Here is a 19,135-nt window from a genome sequence, read left to right as displayed (position 1 = left end):
TATCTGGGCCTGTGGACCTCTGGTGTGATTCCGGTGCAATGAACTGTAATCTGTTGGGGTTCTTGGGGCAGTTGGCCTTTACATGCCCCAGCTCGTTACACTTAAAACATCGTCCAGCTGACGGGTCACTGGGGCGAGGAGGGTTGCTGGAGAACGGGGTGGTGGGACGATAAGGGGTCTGGAGGGTTCTTTGGGAGGTAGGTGGGGCTTTGGGCGGCCCCCGGTAATAGGGTGTGGTCTGGGGTGGTCCCTTCTGGTCTCCGCTCCAACTGCGACCAGTTTTCTTCTTCTCTGCCACCTCCACCCATCTGGCTCCAATCTCTCCTGCCTCAATTACAGTTTTGGGTTTCCCATCTAGGATGTATCTTTCTATTTCCTCAGGAACACCCTCTAAGAATTGTTCCATTTGCATTAGGAAGGGCAAATTTACTGGAGATTCAACACTTGCTCCTGATATCCAGGCATCCCAATGTTTCACAATGTGGTAGGCATGTCGGGTAAATGACATGTCTGGTTTCCACCTTAGGGCTCTGAACCTCCGACGAGACTGCTCGGGTGTTATCCCCATTCTGACTCTCGCCTTGGATTTAAACAGTTCATACTTGTTCATGTGTTCTTTAGGCATTTCAGCTGCCACCTCAGCTAAGGGTCCACTGAGCTGCGGCCTCAGCTCTACCATGTATTGGTCAGTAGAGATGTTGTACCCAAGGCAGGCCCTTTCGAAGTTCTCTAAGAAGGCCTCAGTATCATCACCTGCCTTGTAGGTGGGGAACTTTCTGGGATGGGAAGTGGTACCTGGAGAAGGATTGCTAGGGTTTGTTGGTATATTCTGCTGGGCCTTTATCTTCTCCACCTCCTCCACATGCTTCCTCTCTTTTTCCTTCTCCTCCAGTTCTTTGGCCCTTGCTTCCATTTCTTTGTCCCTTGCTTCCATTTCCCTCTTGTGGGCAGCCTCTTGGTGTTGTTCTGCCTCCCTTTCTTGTTCCTTCTTCAGCTGCATGAGTTCTATCTGTCTTTCATGTTCCCTTTGTCTTTCCTCAGCCTGAAATTTGGCTAATTCGAGCTGTAGTCGAGCCGCGGATTTTGCCATTCTAACCTCTCTGTTTTTACTAACTTTACACCCGAGGTTTAGAAATAAACAAACAAAACTTGGCTGTAAAATTTTGCTGTGCTGGAATAGAATACCTATTCTCTGATAGTGACTGTCAGCCTACAGAAAAAAACAATTCCCTTGTCTCTGCTCTGGGCCCAAATTAAAGCAAAAAACCTCCAACTACTTGGAAACCTGCTTACCCAGCCCAAAGAAAAAGCAAATGGGTAGAACACACACCCCCTATTTACTTTTAGGAAGAAAAGAAAAAAAAAACCTCTGGGTTGGAAGATTTCCCTGCAGGAGTTAAGTACCCTGCCTCCAGGCAAAGAAAACCTGCAATTCACAAGATAATCCCCTTTTGTCTCTGCTTGGCCACAAAGCAGAGAGAAACCAAGCTGCTTTCAGTTTCAAAGCTGCTTTCTGGACTTTCTTTCCAAAGAAAAAAAAATTTCCTTTTTAAAATCTGTATTTCTAGTTCAAAAAATCTCAACTGGATCTCAAATGATTTCAGGTTAATCCCACCACTGTGCCATCATGTCAAGGTTCCTCCCCCACTCTGAACTCTAGGGTACAGATGTGGGGACCTGCATGAAAAAACCCCCTAAGCTTATCTTTACCAGCTTAGGTCAAAACTTCCCCAAGGTACAAAATATTACACCCGTTATCCTTGGAATGGCCACTACCACCACCAAACTAATACTGGTTACTGGGGAAGAGCTGTTTGGACGCGTCTTTCCCCCCAAAATACTTCCCAAAACCTTGCACCCCACTTCCTGGACAAGGTTTGGTAAAAAGCCTCACCAATTTGCCTAGGTGACTACAGACCCAGACCCTTGGATCTTAAGAACAATGAACAATCCTCCCAACACTTGCACCCCCCCTTTCCTGGGAAATGTTGGATAAAAAGCCTCACCAATTTGCATAGGTGACCACAGACCCAAACCCTTGGATCTGAGAACAATGAAAAAGCATTCAGTTTTTACAAGAAGACTTTTAATAAAAAATAGAAGTAAATAGAAATAAAGAAATCCCCCCTGTAAAATCAGGATGGTAGATATCTTACAGGGTAATTAGATTCAAAAACATAGAGAACCCCTCTAGGCAAAACCTTAAGTTACAAAAAAGATGCACAGACAGAAATAGTTATTCTATTCAGCACAATTCTTTTCTCAGCCATTTAAAGAAATCATAATCTAACACATACCTAGCTAGATTACTTACTAAAAGTTCTAAGACTCCATTCCTGTTCTGTCCCTGGCAAAAAGCAGCATACAGACAGACACAGACCCTTTGTTCCTCTCCCTCCTCCCAGCTTTTGAAAGTATCTTGTCTCCTCATTGGTCATTTTGGTCAGGTGCCAGCGAGGTTACCTTTAGCTTCTTAACCCTTTACAGGTGAGAGGAGCTTTCCCCTGGCCAGGAGGGATTTCAAAAGGGTTTACCCTTCCCTTTATATTTATGACAAAAACCAAAACTGTCTGTGGTGTTAACTAATTTTGGATGCCCAATCTAAGAAATTTAGGGCCTGATTTTTCACTTCTGAGTACTTGTTTTTGCAAATTTAACATTCTTATAAATTAATTTTGTGGGGTGTAATTTTTTTAAAATTTAAAAATTGAAAAAACAGAAATTCCGTCATGTGGAACCATGCTGACCTCCCACATGTGTCATCATCGGGGTGAGATCTTTAGATCCACTGCACACACTTCTGCGGCCTGAGCTAATGGAGTACGTAACCGGTAGCAGCAGAAAGCACAAAGTATCTTCTGTGTGGATCTGGCACGAGAGGTGAATGCACACACACACTTTGCCAGTGAGTTTCACAGCAAAGGAATCTTGAGCCTTGGGAATAATGGGTTCAATTTCAGGTTCAGTAGGAGAGTGTGCTTTAATAGTTACCGACCCTCTGGCTCTCTCCCCCCGGCCTCTCCCTACCCCCTTCTGATCCTGTTCTTCCCCAACTCCTGTCCATTTTCCTTTTCCACTGCTCCTATCCTTCCCCTTCCTTCCATGGCTCCTGCCCTTCCCTCTCCCATCTGCTCCTGCCTTCCCCACCATTATGACTCATAACCCCTCCCCTGCAGTCCAAGCTCTCTCCCACCCTCTCCCCAGAGTTCCTGCTCCTGCCCCTCCCACACACACCTGTAGCTCTTAAACCAAACCATGTTCCTCACCCCTCTGCATTTGTGTCAGGATGGTTCCCCCTCCTCCATGCTGCCTGGGCGCTATCAGAGATAGGATTGCGAGCACAGTCTCTGTTCTCAGTGTAGATGCAGTCTTTGGAGAATTTAGCTGCCAAACTCTAACAAGTCTCTACTGAGTACATGCAAGGTGCAATTCTTCAGAGACTTCAGAGAAATGTGGGCAAATTTGCACAGGAAAAACAAAGGGCACATCCCTTACACCAGGGCAACTCCTCTGCCCAATTTCAGTAAACCATCCAAAACAAGGAGGCACAAGTTTCTCACCCAAATGACTGTATGAATTGTTTACAACTGAAACTTAAAAAAATAAAATTGTCCTGAGGTAGACACCTGGAATGAGAAATTTCAGGCTGAAAGGTTAAAATTGGCAAAGTGATGGTGTCTTATAATGGAAAGTGTTGGGCAACTTTAACTTTAAGCACCACTATTTTCACTACTTATAATATATCATTAGCTTATGAAACAGTTTTCCGCGGGCAATATAAGCATTTATAAATGTTCTTAGTGAATGTGCCTGGACTATTAATGGCAATTCACTACATTTATTATTTATATACCTTTCAAGGCAATGTAGATTGTGGCATATATATTTGTCTCCATTGCCTACAAATAGCAGCGTGATGTCTGCATGATTGCTGAGGCATTACATAAACCAGATCTGGTTTTGTGGCTCATTTTCAAGTTTCTCTGTGCAATGAATCAGAAATAAAATTCAAAGCAACTACTTTAGAAGGTTAGGAAAGATAGGAATGAGAATTAATATTAACACAGATTGATAATTAGAAAACTGTGTTCAGTTTTGAGCTAATTATTTTCTCAGCAGACATCCCTCCTATTTAGGAGATTACACAGCCTCAAGTCTTCATTTTTTACCCATTCTGTCATGGGACTTCATCTGTTACTTTAAAATGTAAGGCTGTTTCTTTGGCTTTAATATCACAGATTGAATATGAAGGACGCATTTCAGCTGTTTCCACTCTACATTTACAGAGAAACATTTATTCCCAAATTCAACTGTAACTATAGTAACCTGCATTTCAGTGTTTTTCAGTAAGAAAAATAAAAGCCCGCTCAGATAGAAGGGAGCATGTTGTGTTGTTTATTGAACTATGAAAAAACAAGACTTCATATTTTTTTTAAAAATCAGCCAATTACCATTGCTACTCAAAAACTAGCAGAGCTCTGTATTTAGTCTCAGGAACTAGATGATCTGCGTTTACCTAATCCAGCTTCTTACATGAGAAACTGCACTAGACAAGTGGGGGGAAAAAGGAATATTTAGACCAATCTGATTTATCTAACATTCCTCACTTAATTCCCAACTATTCACTGTCCAGTATAGGTCAGAGGAGGGTAGACTTATAGGCTAGCTTTGCGATATTGTACTCACCAGATATACCAGAGCAATTAAGAATTTTGAACAGATAAAATTACCTTTTCTATTATAAACAGGTGATCACATTTGTGTGCCTCAACTAGTAAATTCTTCTGATGATTTTGCAAGGCTGATAAATGACATCTTGTACAATAATGCCCATATCAATGAAGGTGAGGAGGGATTGTCAGACTCCTCCCTTTTTTCCTGCTTCCTTTGGATTTCTTTTCTGCATTTTGTTTTGTTTTGTTTACCTTTATTTCTATCTCTCTCTCTCTTGCTTTAGATTATTTTGAATTTCCCATTATTTAAGCATTCTGTACTTGCAGTACTCAAGAGTGCACTATATAATACATCAGATGCTTATAGTAATGCATATTTAATTACACACTTTCCAAATTCCTAGCGTTTCATATGGTATAGCTTTCATATTATACCATATGCTGTGTACATTTCATTATGTTAATGCACTTTAAATTTTAATCACACTTCCTTTAAAAATATTGTTAGTCCACTCAATGATAGAAAACAAGGGCATAGACTCAGAGTTTAAGGCCAAGGGGGACCATTAGATCATCTTGTCTGACCTACTGTATATCACAGGCCACTAACATTTCACCCAGTTAAACCCTTACTGGGTTTACAGTAACTTGTGCTTGGCTAAAGCATAACTTCCAAAAAGGCATCTAGTCTTGATACGAAGGTATCAAGAGATGGAGAATCCACCACTTTCTGTAGTTTGTTCCAGTGGTTAATCAAATTCACCGTTAAAAATATGTGCCTAAATTTCCTATTTGAATTTATTTGACTTCAGCTTCCAACCATGAGGGGGGATTTATGCCTTTTTCTGCTAGATTAAAGAGTAACTTTTCTAGTTACCACCTTTAGTAACTGGTATTTTCTCCCCGTGAAGGTACTTAAACACTGTAATCAAGTCATCTCTCAATCTCCTTTTTTGATACACTAAATACATTGAGCTCTTGCTGTAAGGCATTTTCTCCAGCCTTCAAACCATTTTTTGTGGCGTTTTCTTTACCCTCTCCAGTTTCTCAGCATCCTTTTTAAACCAAACCTGTGTACAGTATTCTAATATCTCCATCACCAATGCCTTGCTTCATAGGCGCCAACTTTCCAATGTGCCAGGGGATGGTCCCCCCGGCTCCAATCCAGGCCGCGCCCCACTCCACCTCTTCCCCGAAGACCTCACCCTGCTTCTTCCCGCCCCACCCCGCCTCTTCCCACCCTGTTCTGCCCCCTCCCCTAGCACAACCCGCCCTCGTTTCTCCCCCCTCCCGCCCCCGCACCTCCTGCATGCCGCAGAATAGTTGATCTGCAGCGAGTGGGAGGCACTGGGAGAGAGGGGGAGGCGCTGATAAGGGGGTTGCCGGTGGATGCTCAGCACGCACCATTTTTTTCCAGGGGTGCTTAAGCACCCCTCAGTGTCAGGGCCTATGCCATGCTTAGCCATCTGTCAAATCCACTGCCATCCCAGATTATCAAATCCCACAATATCGCCTGATATTTGTTTTCAGTAATCGAATACTTTAGCCAACGCTGAATCAAACAGGAGAAAAAGTGCATTTTTCACATCTCTCATCTGCTTGTGCTTAATCATGTTTGTGGAGGACAATGGTTTATAAGGTATATGCAAGTCCAATTTGTAATGTGTTTGAGTGGCTATGTCCATCTCTGTCCTGCCTCCAAGCATCATAAGTTTCCACAGAAATACCATTTGAGGTGAGCCTGTACATATGTAAAGTAATTTAAAGGCCTCGAGCAAAACTTCTCTACACTTGAAAAGGTGTATAATTTAAGATACAGCATCCCTACATATTTCAGATGAGAATTTTTAAAGCTAACATTTCAACTAGTTTTGAAAACAGTAAATTCATGCGTAAGTATATTGAATACTGTTTTCCAAGGGTACAATTTTCAAAAGCACCCAAGTGATTTAGGAGTTTATATCCCATTTTCAAAAATAACTTTGGCACTTAGAGCCAGATTTTTTTAAGGTAATTTGCACCTGTAACTCCCACTGAAAAATCTGGCCCTTAGTCTAATTGACAGTCAGTGGGATTTAGACATATAAGTGCCTAACTCACTTTTGAAAATAGGACTTAGATACTTCTGAAAACTATACCCAACATCTATTTGTTTTGGGAAGCAACATTGTTTCAATGATTAAAAGAGGGTACTAGGAGTCAGGATTCCTGGGATCTAGTCGCATATCTGCCGCTGAATTGTTGTGTGACTTTGGGAAGCCACTTGACACTTTGTGTTTCTTAGTTTACCCATTTATAAAACAGGAATAATAATAATTACTTATTTTACAGGGGTGCTGTAAGACTTAGTGTCTAGAGAGTGCTTTGAGATCCTTGGGTGAAAGTTACTATATAAATACAAAATATAATCCTGATGCGATGATTTATTTTTCTTCAATTTTCTTCAGAGTTGAAAGAAAGGAGCGTGCACGTTTGAAGACTGTGAAGTTTAATGCGAAACCTGGTGTGATTGATGCAAAAGGGGTATGTAAAAAAGAAACATATTAAAAGATGCCAGAATGTCTCTGTTGTCAAAGAGTTAAATGAAATTGCTATGTCTGTTTTAAAATTGAGCATATTATGGCAACACAAGAAAGAGAAGGAGATTGTTTTAACTAAGGTTTGGAGTATTGTGAAAAATGTAAAGTATGACATGATCTGCTAAATAATTAATATCCTCTTGTACTATAGTACTAATAGACATTGCCTCCTAACAGGGAGATAATAAGAAAAGAAATAGCATTCTTTGTTATTGATGGGATTTAGTTAAGTATTTGGCTTGGGAAAGGAAAACTTTCAAAATTCATTGACACGTATGTTTGTTTAATGACATACAGAGAGAGAGAGAGAGAGAGAGAGAGATGAATCCCCTTACTTCAAAAGTTGTTAAAACTAATAGCAAAGTTGAAAGTATCAGTCAGAGAAGTAAAATTTATGTTTCTAATTTAATACTTTAATGGTTGTGACAGACATTGAACAGAGACTTGTACCACAGTAAGCATAAAGGGTCAGCCAGCCCAGAATGTAATTTTGAACTTGTTTGTTCACTAGCAAAATATTTCCAGAAGGGATGATTCTAACTGGTTAAAACTTTTTTTGTTTAAATTCCCCTTCAATTGGCATATTAATACAGAAGAATCTCACTGTTCTAGAAGTCCAAAGCATGTTCTGCCATATCTTAAGTTGATGTAATATGACATTTTGAAGAATGCTAAGTAGTGGTTAGTCTAATATTCTGGATGGCAAGAGTTGTAGAAAGAGTGTAATCATGTAAAAAAGTACAATAATCATACACATCCAATTATATTTTCCCACTGAGACATTTTTCACATTTACAGCATTAGGTGAACACGTTACAGATGCTATTCTACCAGTCTTTACTTGTGCAGATAGTCCAAATGACTTAAATGGGACAACACTTACTTGTAAGGGCTTTAGCAATCCACAAAGGATGGGAGTTTCAGAACCATCAGCATAAAACTCGCATAGGCTTCTCAATAGAAGAAGAGTTGGGCCAACATGGCACATTTTTGAAAATCCCACTTCTTAGTCTTGCTGTGCCACAGTTCCCCGTCAATGGAAACTGGAATGATAACACTTCCTTTCTCCCAGTCTTCATCTGTCTTGTCCATGTAGACTGTAACCTCTTCAGAGAGGGGAGTGTGTTTTGTTATGGGCATGACCAGAACCTAGCATAATGGAGTCCCATTTTCAGTGGGAAATCCAGGTGCTAACATAATACACATAATATTTCTTTTGCAAAATTCTTAAGAAAAGAAAATCACTCTTGCAAATAGCACTTTCTGTCTCCTCTGTGTGGACCAGATTCTGATCTCAGTGCAAATTAAGAACTGCATTGACTTAAATAGAATTTTTCCAGATTTACACCAACATACCTGGGATCAGAATCAGGCTCTATGTACATTATTTCTGTATGCAAGTGACATAATCGATATGACCTCCTGCAAAGTCAAAACAAAATTTTTCATTTGAAATAACAATTCTTCTGGAACCTTGTGAATTTTTAACAGGTACTGTATTGTCAGTCAGATCACTTCTTAAAATGTCCATTTCCTGTATACTGTCAAAACCTTGCGGGAATAATTCTTTCTTGTTACTAATGGTCCTTACCAGACCCTGGTGAAAATTTAATTATCCCATAATTTCCTACAATGTTCTTCTATCTTTGCCATCAATGTAACATTAATCTCCCAGCCACTCATTCCATTACTTGTTGCAACATTTAGGAAATTGCATAATTACAGAATCACGCTGTTCAACCCTTTGGAAATTTATTTTAATTCGTTAGTCTGCGCTAAAATCTGTTTTTCCCTTCTTAAATAAACCTATTTAGGTACAAGCAGTGTATGAAACATTAAAATATTTTATGTGGGGCAAAAATTCATCTTAATCCTAAATGAGATTAATAATGGGAATAATATAAATCCAATTAGTGATGCTAAGCCATAGGTAATATGAAGTGATTACATATAGTGATATAAATAGCAAGTGTAATTTCATTGAACAGGAATAAACCTTGAAGTTATTGGCTGAGCTTTCTACTAAAACTGTTAGTTTGATGCATTTAATTGTTATAATAATACAACTATTCACACATCTCTGCTCCTTTCAATTTTGGCTTTCATAGTCATTATTGTACATGGTTTTAATAGCAAAGTAAATGGTCACTCCCTCTGGTCCATTACAGCTTCTTTGCACTGATACAGCAAAGTATAAAGCACGCTAAACTGGCTTAACTACCTACTATGTAGAAAAATCCCCAGGTCGTATCAAGCTGCCATAACGGCTCAGACGCTGCCTCCCTCTACCCTCAGGCACAGGGGGCATGGCCAATGGTAAGGTAACACAGCCAGGATGTCCCTGTGCCTCAGCCATCTCTGACTATCAAAACAGCCCCTTGGGGTCATTGGCAGCTAGCATAAAATAGAGCATCCCCAAGGTTGCTCTAGTTTATGGCATGTCCTGGAAATGGAGTTAGAGGGCCCCCAGAATTGGGAAGCACAAAGGTGATTTAAAAGTAATCTTTGAACCCTTCTCCTGAGCTGTACTGAGGCCTGAACTTCCCCGTTATTCTGATAAAAGGGTAGTATGTCAGTAATATCGAGTAACGTCATATTTGCCAAGTTGCCTATTCAGCACTTAGAAACTTCACCTACTGTAGGCTTTAAACTTAATAAAATAAATTTTCCCTTTCTAAATGTAAGGCATACAGTAGTTGTAAGATTTTCACTGAGAATCATCAGCACTGGAGGATGGAAAAATCACAGAAGTGAAAAGAAACTAGACTATAATCTGCTTTACTCTTAACTGCAGTAATTGCAGCAAGTCTTTTAGCAGACAAAAATAGCATCTTTCTTGCATCCCTCCCCGCCCCGCCTCCAATCATATATTGTTTCTTAAATGTGGGCTGGAGGCATTTTTTATGACAGATCTTGTAACTCTTTTGAAAAGAGTTTTACAACAGCTTACTCTGAGTGTCTAATATTCATGAAGTTTGCCTGTTTCCATCAAATTGTTCAAGTATCTGAAAGCATAAGATGGAGTATGCCCTTCATAATGTGCAAATAGTTATTTTCTGTTTCTGTTGGAGCCCTATATTGTCAGTGCTTTTCAACTCTACATTCACTTTAAAAAACAAAATCCATTATCCACTAGTGTGACCGGGGTCCCAGGGCGGCCGCACTGAGATTGCTCAATCAGGACAAACAGCAAAGAATGGGGCAGACAATCCCCAAAACTGGTGGTTATTCTTATACTTAGATTCACCAAGCCAGCAACAAAATGGCTTCTACAACTAGTTACTACTGGTTACCCAGAAGCCAAAAACACATCTCCCTTAAAACAATCCAGCCTGGGGCTCCTACCTAGACAGCCAAGTCAGACATGATGAAGATTACTGAAAATCTTGTTCATCCTATGAAAAGTTCTACCAATCCCAAAGGATCAGACACATTACCCACCAAGTCAATGAATATTTCAGATCTTACCCAAATAAACACTGACAGCCAATTCTTATTAACTAAACTAAACGTATTAAAAAAGAAAAGAGAGTATAGGTTAAAAGATCATTATACATACAGACATGAATAAAATTCTTAGGTCAGTTTCACAGTAGAGATGGTGAGCTTTAGAGTTGCCAAGAGTTCTTTCAGAATTAGTTCCATGGGTTACAGTCTAATGTCCAATATCAGGGTGATCCAGACTGGAGCTGGAGACCTCAGTCTTGTGACTCAAACTTCCCTGATGAAGCTTAAGCTGATCTTAGATATAGGATCGGGTTCCTAGAGTTCTTTTTATAATTCTCTGGCAGCCTCTTGACAGCAGGTGTTTCTTGGGTGAAGTATTGTGGCTTTGAATTAAGACCTATTTCCTAAGTGCCCCCAGTAATTTGCTATATGGATTAGCATAATGCAACTGCCCATCTCCCACCATTTACAGGTAGTTTACTACATACTTCAAAGAAAAATAAAGACAATGATATTACTACATTCACAGTTCATCTAAATGTTAACATCTCCCTTTGATCTCTAAATTAACAGAATACAGTGACAGACAGGAAACATTTGGTTACGTTGTCAACCTCTAAAAATATATATGTAAACACACTAAAACATACAATCATTATCTACAATATTGCACAGGTAGTTGGGCCTTTATCTGCCGGTTGGTTCAAAATGATTGGGTTTCACCATTGAAGACATAGCTATATTTCTATAAAGAGGTGGTGATCTGAGCTCAGTCCCTGGTGTAGAGTTGTCCTTAGTATAAGCTTGTCAGGGTTCCCTTCCCACTCTGAACTTTAGGGTACAGATGTGCAGACCCACATGAAAGACCCCCTAATTTCTACCAGCTTAGGTTTAAAACTCCCCAGGCACAAATTCTCCCTTATACCTTGGGTTTAAGTAATGCTGCCACCACCAAGTGCTTTAACAAAGAACCAGGAAAAAGGACCACTTGGAGTTCCTCTTCCCCCAGCAATCCCCCCAAGCCCTTACACCCCCTTTTCTGGGGAGGCTTGAGAATAATATCCTAACCAGTTGGTTACAAAATGATCAAAGACCCAAACCCCTGGCTCTTAGAACAATGGAAAAATCAGTCAGGTTCTTAAAAGAAGGATTGTATTTAAAGAAAAGGTAAAAGAATCACCTCTGTAAAATCAGGATGGTAGATACTTTACAGGGTAATCAGATTCAAAACACAGAGGATTCCCCTCTAGGCAAAACTTTAAAGTTACAAAAAAAACGGGATAAACCTCCCTCTAGCAAAGGGAAAATTCACAAGTTGAAAACAAAAGGTAATCTAACGCGCCCTGCCTTATTTACTTACTCTTTTTGTAATATCAGAGACTTGTACAAGATGGCTTATAGGAGAAGGAGTTTTTTTGACCTAATGCTTCTCTGCTTTCCACAGAGAACACACCACAAAGCCTTTCCCTCCCCCGCCCCCCCAAGATTTGAAAGTATCTTCTTTCCCCTTTGGTCGGGTGCCAACCAGGTTATTTGAGCTTCTTAGCCCCTCACAGGTAGGGAGGAATTCTAGGCTACCCTTAGCTGTATGGTTATGACAAAGCTAGAGGTGGAAACACCTGTTAGGTCATCTAGTCCATTCCTCCACCGGTGCACAATTTTTTCCAAGCATATGTTTGTTAGTGTTTTGATCAGTGTAATTTTAAATGTCAGAAGTCTGAGGCTTCCATCATTTCCATTAGGAGGGTGTTCCTTAGCCTCACACAGGTAGATACACCGAAGCGCCTAACTATCACTCTTAGGGTGACTGGACAGAAAATGTGAAAAATTGGGATGGGGGTGGGGGGGTAATAGGAGCTGTATAAGAAAAAGACCCAAAAATCGTGACTTGTCCCTATAAAATCGGGACATCTGGTCACCCTAATCACTCTACATGTTTAAGTCCAACAATTAGGTGCCACTGAGATCCTCAAGACCCATACTCAGCCTCACCAGGTGCTGAGATAGCCACCATTAAAGTCCCCTATGCGCGTACGTTTCTGACAATGAGCATGTGAACTGCTGTCTCGGTGCCCAGGTGACTACTGTCTCATGCACAAGCCCCAGCGGGATCCTCAGACGAGGCATTCCCCCACCTGTCTTGCCTGTGGAACCCAGTCTGGCATGTGTTCTCAGGGCATAGCTGAACCCACACAAAACAGGTGGTGATGGTGAAGTTGTTTCACTTTTTATAAATTATTAAGTATTCATTGATGCCAAAGAACTGGAACCTGGGTCTCCTACTTCCCAAGTGAGGGTCCTAAGCCCTGGGCTATACAGTCATTCTCACTTGCTGAGCAGTGGATATTTCGTTATTTATAAAAATAACTGCTTCAACAGGAGCGAGAGTATTCTGCCCCAGAACGCCCCATAGTCCAAAGGTTAGAGCATTAGCCTGGTGAAATCCAAGTTCAAATCCCTTCTTCACCTTAATCAGAGGGGGGAAGTGAATCCACATCTCCTATATCCAGGTAGGTGCTCTAACCACTGGGCTAAAACCTATTAAGGGGGGTATAGCACCATTATTCAATGGATTCGCATAAGGCAACTGCCCATCTCCCACCATTTACAGGTAGTTGACTACATACTTCAAAGAAAAATAAAGACAATGATATTACTACATTGTCTGCTCTGGTGGGGGGATTCTTGGAGGGGAAAAAAGCATTCGGCACCTACTCCAGGAGAGGGTTTCAAGCAGAAATAGGCGCTTCCTTCCAGCCCAGACTTAGGCACCTAATGTGCCTGGGCCCTTTTGAAGGGTGGGGTTTAGCATCCACCCCTCTCCTCAGCATTTCCTATTGGCTAGCTTCGGCAGCTCCCTGTTCAGCATGCTGGCTTTTGTGGATCCCATTCTTAGATGCCTCTCTCTCCCCATGCATTTTACAAGGAGCCTAGGGCTGTATATTCCACCGGGTGGCAAAGCATCTCAGCGTTAGGTGCTGCAGGGCGATGCTGTGCCTGAAGTCCCTTTGTGGATCTAGCCCATAGTCAGGAAGCTTTTCCTAATATTCAGCATAATTTTTTTCTTGTCTTTATTTTAGTCCATTACCCTATTTATACCCCACATCAATCTGTGGGTTTTTTGAAGCACATTTTGGATGGGATTTTCAAAAGTTCTCTGCATTGGCCTAACTCTTCTCCCAATACAGTCAATGGGAGCTGGACTGTTGACTTCAGTAAGAGCAGATTTAGGCCAATATTCTGAACACAGTTGAAAATCCTGTTCCCAGTGGGTTTGTTAGTCATAAGTTAGCCAAACAAATTCACATTTCTCTCTTAGACCCAATTATGCAACCCTGGCTGTCTTGGGTGAGCATTTTCATGATTAGCTTGTGAGACAGTTTGCCTCAATAAGTGCTATAGTAGGATGCCCACCATTTTGGTCACTGCTCCCGAGATTGAACTGGGGCTCTCCACAGCTAAAAGCACAAGCTACAGAGCCAGAGCTCTCTAGCCGGGTCTGTAACAGACTGGGTCCTGGTCTACACTACAGGGTTAGGCTGATGTAAGGCAGCTTATGTCAACCTAACTCTGTAAGTGTCTACACTAAAATGTAGCTCCCACCGACATAATTCACCCACGACACCAACTTAATAACTCCACCTCCGCGAGAGGCGTAGCACTAAGTCGATGTAATTAGGTCGACAGTGTCAATGTAGACACTGCATTGCTTACATCAACTGTTGCTGTCTTCAGAAGCCATCCCACAATGCCCCACACTGACAGGTAAATTGGTGCAAGCGTTACTGGTGAGGACACACACCACTGACACAAGGAGCATAGTATGAACATGCAAAAGTGATTCAATTACTGCAGTGGCTGTATGGTGATGTAACTTAGGTCAACTTAATTTTGTCACATTGACTTGTCCTCTGCAAATCAAGCACTAAGTGGGACCTATAACACACACGCACACATAAAGGATTGCACTAATGCAAGTGAGTAAGAATTGCACGTGACAGCCCTTGATCTTTCTTTGTACGCCAGTCCCTTCTATTGCCATTAATTTTGTTGCATTTCTCTGAATTCCCTCCAGGTTAATTTCTTTCTGATAATGAGGCAGTGGGTACCAACTGTGGATTAACAGTCCAAGGTGTGTGTGTGTGAGATACAGTCCTTTTTCCCCTTCTTCCAAATTTGGTATTAAGAGACTAGCAATAGGTGTTTAGTGAAGGGTAATGGAAGTGTCGAACATTAAAATGTGTAGGATTACACGTGGGATGAATTACTAAGTAGAACAGAGGTCGAAACAAATTAAACAAAGTGAATCTGCCCACAAGGGCCAGGTGTAGGAGATTTAGTGAAGGTGGTGTAGGCACTGACACTGAACTAAACATCTTTGTTCCCTTTCTCAGTCAGACTTCTCCCCCATGCCCTAACTCCAGGGACTTTGCTCTGCTCTGCAATGACCTGCCAGGTCTGTTCTTCTCCTAGCGACTGGGAGTGGCTACCTGTGTAATATTATGCTGAGAACTCTGAGCACTGTCCTTAGAATGAGTACTAAATCTTGCAATAAATTGGAGCATCAGTTTGTATTCTGACTGCTGTCATAGAAAAAGGAGACTCTTGTGGTTGTACTCCCCAGGAACGGGAAACCATTGTATCCAGGAGCAATCTTTCTGCCTCTTTGCGGGTGCCTAATCTGCCACAAGTATAGTATCAGAAAGACAAGGTGGGTGACGAGGAATATTTTAGAAATGAGCCTGAGTAAAAAGCTTGAATATGGATCCAGATCCCAAGTTTGGGGACACTTTAATGTGAGGTTTTGATTTAGGCTTATCTCACCTCAAACAGTAGCGGATATTTTAGATACAATCACTGAAATGTTATCATTGCAAAGTATGTTCTTCCACAGTAATTTACAAGTGAACTTGGGTATATAAATAGAACAAGCCATCAATAACACTCCAACAAATACATTATGTTTTTTTCCCAGAACAAAATTATGTTTTGTTGTCGCAGCACAAGGCAATTATTGGACACCTATTGGTATTAGAAATAACTTGTTTACATGAAATTTGTTCAGTGTGAGAACTGAATGTTACTTTTTCTAAGCTTCCGGGAGATTTGAGTAGAGCACATGCAGAACTAGATCATGATTTTCTAGATGGTTTACCTCTTTGAAATGTCCAGAAACAAACAATTTTCCCAGCCTCTCATCATAGTTGAGAGATAACTACTTGTCTTTGAAGGAAGGATTAGGTTTTTCAATGGAATTTAGACAGGTGATTTGCTTAGGAAAGGCCATTTATGTTTTTTTATATTAGAATAAAGAGCACCTCTGTTTTTAATTTTTATCCTTAGAGCAAACTGTTTCTTCTCCATGCAGTGATGTAAAGGGGATATGATCAGAAGGTTTGAGCAAGGGACTAAGAGAGAGGGGTGACTGCTGAGGCTGTATTCACTTCAGTGGGAGATGTATGCATCCAGTTAATGGGGTGATCAGGTTGAAGGTCTGACTCCTGGCTCTCTTACTGTTTCTTGATGTCTCCTTTGGCAAGTTACTTAACCTAGGAGCAGATGGAGGCATTGTTCTAAGGCATAATGCCTCTGAACCTGTTAATCAGGCTGTGTGCTTCCTCCCATCCTCTCAGGTGCTCAGCCTCATAGGACGTATTATTGAAGCCTAGAACTGTTGTTTTGATTTGTAAATATAATAATGATCAAAGAGAGCCTCTAAGTAGTTTCTCCTGAGAGTGATGGACTAATAGCATTGACTTCATAGCAAGGAGTCACGTGCAACCAGAACCTTCAATATCTGTGCCACAAAACTCCTGGCCAGAAACTACCAGAGACTAATTACGAGCATGTTTAGCCTTTTTAAGGCAGGCATCCTAGTCCATACTGGGGAAGGGTCATGGGCCTCTCAGTGCCCCACCCAAACACTCACTCACCTGCCCTCTTCCTCACTGGCACATGGTTTTCACTTGCTCAGTGCACAGGAACATGAAGTGAAAGTGACAAGGGGTTACATGTGTCTCCCCTTCTACCACCTTCTTAGAGTGATCAAACACATTGGTAAGTAAAGTAAATATTTAGGAGCTCAGATTTTACCTTGATGGGTGTGTAATATAAATGCTTAACTAGATCAGGTTAGGTGGAAACATCTGAAAACACACAGAGCCATGTACTTTCCTCAATGCAATTATGATGTCAATGAGAATATTACCACTTCTGGAGGGGCAATCCATGGCTCTTCACTCCCTATATTTGTATAGCTAAAGATACAAAATTTCCAGACAACAAACACCCATTCTACTTAGAAAAAGAGCGTTGAATAGGAAATGGTTCTGCATGTCAACTAATTCACATTTATTTTAACGAGTTGAGGCATGTTTTCAGAATTGTTTTATGAGTCAGTATTTTGCTTTAAGTATGCCGACTTCAGAATGATTGAAATGTGCTTTGATGTAGCTTTTGAGTGAGCATCTGCAAATAATGTACGGGCATCATTCTTACGAACCCTTTGTTCCTACACCTGCATTGCTAATTGGCATAAAACCTACTCTAAAAGTTGTGTGGTTTAGTTTTTCAGCAGACATTCATATTCCATTGACATTTAGCTACCCCTCTAGAATTACTAGAAGACTACAAAGTGAGTGGGAGCCCGTGGCAGCAAGGTTCAGAGCCCAGGTCAACAGACTTTGGCTTGTGGGACTCACTCTACCACACTAAAAATAGCTGTGTAGACTTCGTAGCTCAGGGAAGGGAGTGGGCTTTAGAGGCCAAGCTCCAGCCTGAGCCACACCATCTACACAGCTGTTTTTTTAGCACAGTAGCGCAAGCCCAAATCTGTTGACTTGGGCTCTGAGATTCACTGCCGTGGGCTGCCACATGCTGTGTAGATGTACCCTCAGAGGTCAGCTGCCCTGCCAGAAGCCCTCTTTAAAATAGTATGTCCTGGAATTATCTTCAGGATTTTTCTGCTCCACCCTTGATGTCTACAATAGTCTTTTTGTTAGCCCTGTGCAAATAGCTCTACTCAGGGCTCATAGATTTTTTTTTGTTCGGTGGCTGAAACAAACAATCAGGAAAAAATTTGTTTCAGATCAACCTAAAATGAATTTTTTTCTAATTTTTCAGCACACCAAAAAGAATTGAAAAAATTTCATTCCAGGTTGAACAAAATTTTTGTTTTAGGTTTGAGTTTGTGTCTTTTTTTAAAAAAAAATTGAAGTATATTTCAAAGCAAAAAGTAATTTAAAATCGAAACGTTTCATTTTGATTGTCAAAATGAAACATTTTGACTTTCTCTGCATTTTTTTCGACTGAAAAAATTTGGCAAATTTGACACAAATTTGCAAAATGTTTCAGTTGATCCAAGTCTGCTTTTTTTTTTTCTTTTAAGTTTAGGCTTACAAATGTCACCTATCTCTAGCCCTAAGTGCAGCAATTCAAAAGAAGCTCAAGTCAGCTACGTTCTCTCTGGGCACACACCTGCCTGTTACCTCTTCCATTTCAGCCCTGCTGTTGGTGAATTTCTTTCTGCAAGGCCTGGGAAAAGGTATGCATTGTCAAAACCAAGAGTGAAATTGAGGAACCGCAAAGCGATGTCCAATGCACAGAAACAGAGATAAAAATATTATTGAATCCATTCTAATAACAGTTTTCTTAAGGGGTTACTTTTGACAATATTAGATAGAAACTCTTCAGGTGGAAGTGTGATTTTTTTTTCAAGTTAACAGTGTCCCTTTAAATAATACAGTTGGCCTCATGTGCAATCTATCTGCAAGTCTCAGCTAAAAGGCCAAGGATTTCATCAACACTGCAACTAACCTACTCCTTCCCATGTAGAAGTGTGGACTTCCAGGGCAGGGTTAAGACACATTGTTGAGGCAATGTTGGGAAGCCTGCCCTTACTGTAGCCCATGGTGAACATGGCCTGTGAATAAACAAAGGTACCATTCTAAGAAGCATTAAATTTACTCAAATTACTTTATTTTAAAAGGTAGAAGAGCACCCTACTTCAGGAAAGCATCAAGGATAGCACTTAAAAACATGCCTAAGTTCCATGTATGTCAATGGGATTTAAATGTGTGCTTTAAATCAATTACATGCCTAAGTGCTGTCCTGAATAGGGATGGACTCTCCGAGGGTGGATTTAAGCATGTTCTCATGTGATTTCCTGAATCTGAGCCTAATTGTTTGACCCCAGCATATTCCACCTGTGTCCTCATTATACAGATATTTGTCCGACATTTTTATGTCCAAATTAACCATGTTAGGAGGCCAAAGGGGAAAATCAGTGACCAAAATCCCTTCTGTAGAACTGTAAAGTAGGTTACTTTTTTCTCCTCTCTTGGCAATCTTGATGTTGAATGAAGCCCTCCTCCTCTATGTCTGATATCAACATCAAGCAATGCTGCCAGTGTGAGGAAAAAGCAAGAGTAGGATGGT

General features: G+C 40.8%; 1 protein-coding gene across 24 annotated transcripts in view; it reads left to right on the top strand.

Annotated features, from left to right (window-relative positions):
- The window catches only part of DLG2 (discs large MAGUK scaffold protein 2), a 1,511,004-nt gene that overhangs the window by 1,445,099 nt on the left and 46,770 nt on the right, over nt 1-19,135 (top strand). For all 24 annotated transcript variants that reach the window (XM_048840921.2, XM_075126424.1, XM_048840889.2 and 21 more), the window contains one exon: nt 7,121-7,196. In XM_048840921.2, the coding sequence (XP_048696878.1) occupies nt 7,121-7,196 (76 nt within the window). The remainder of the gene's footprint in view (nt 1-7,120; nt 7,197-19,135) is intronic.

The sequence above is a fragment of the Caretta caretta genome, chromosome 1 (assembly GCF_965140235.1).
Source record: "Caretta caretta isolate rCarCar2 chromosome 1, rCarCar1.hap1, whole genome shotgun sequence".
NCBI classification, from domain to species: domain Eukaryota; kingdom Metazoa; phylum Chordata; order Testudines; family Cheloniidae; genus Caretta; species Caretta caretta.
The sequence above is the reverse complement of the archived record's forward strand: the minus strand, read 5'-3'. Positions and strand labels throughout refer to the sequence as shown.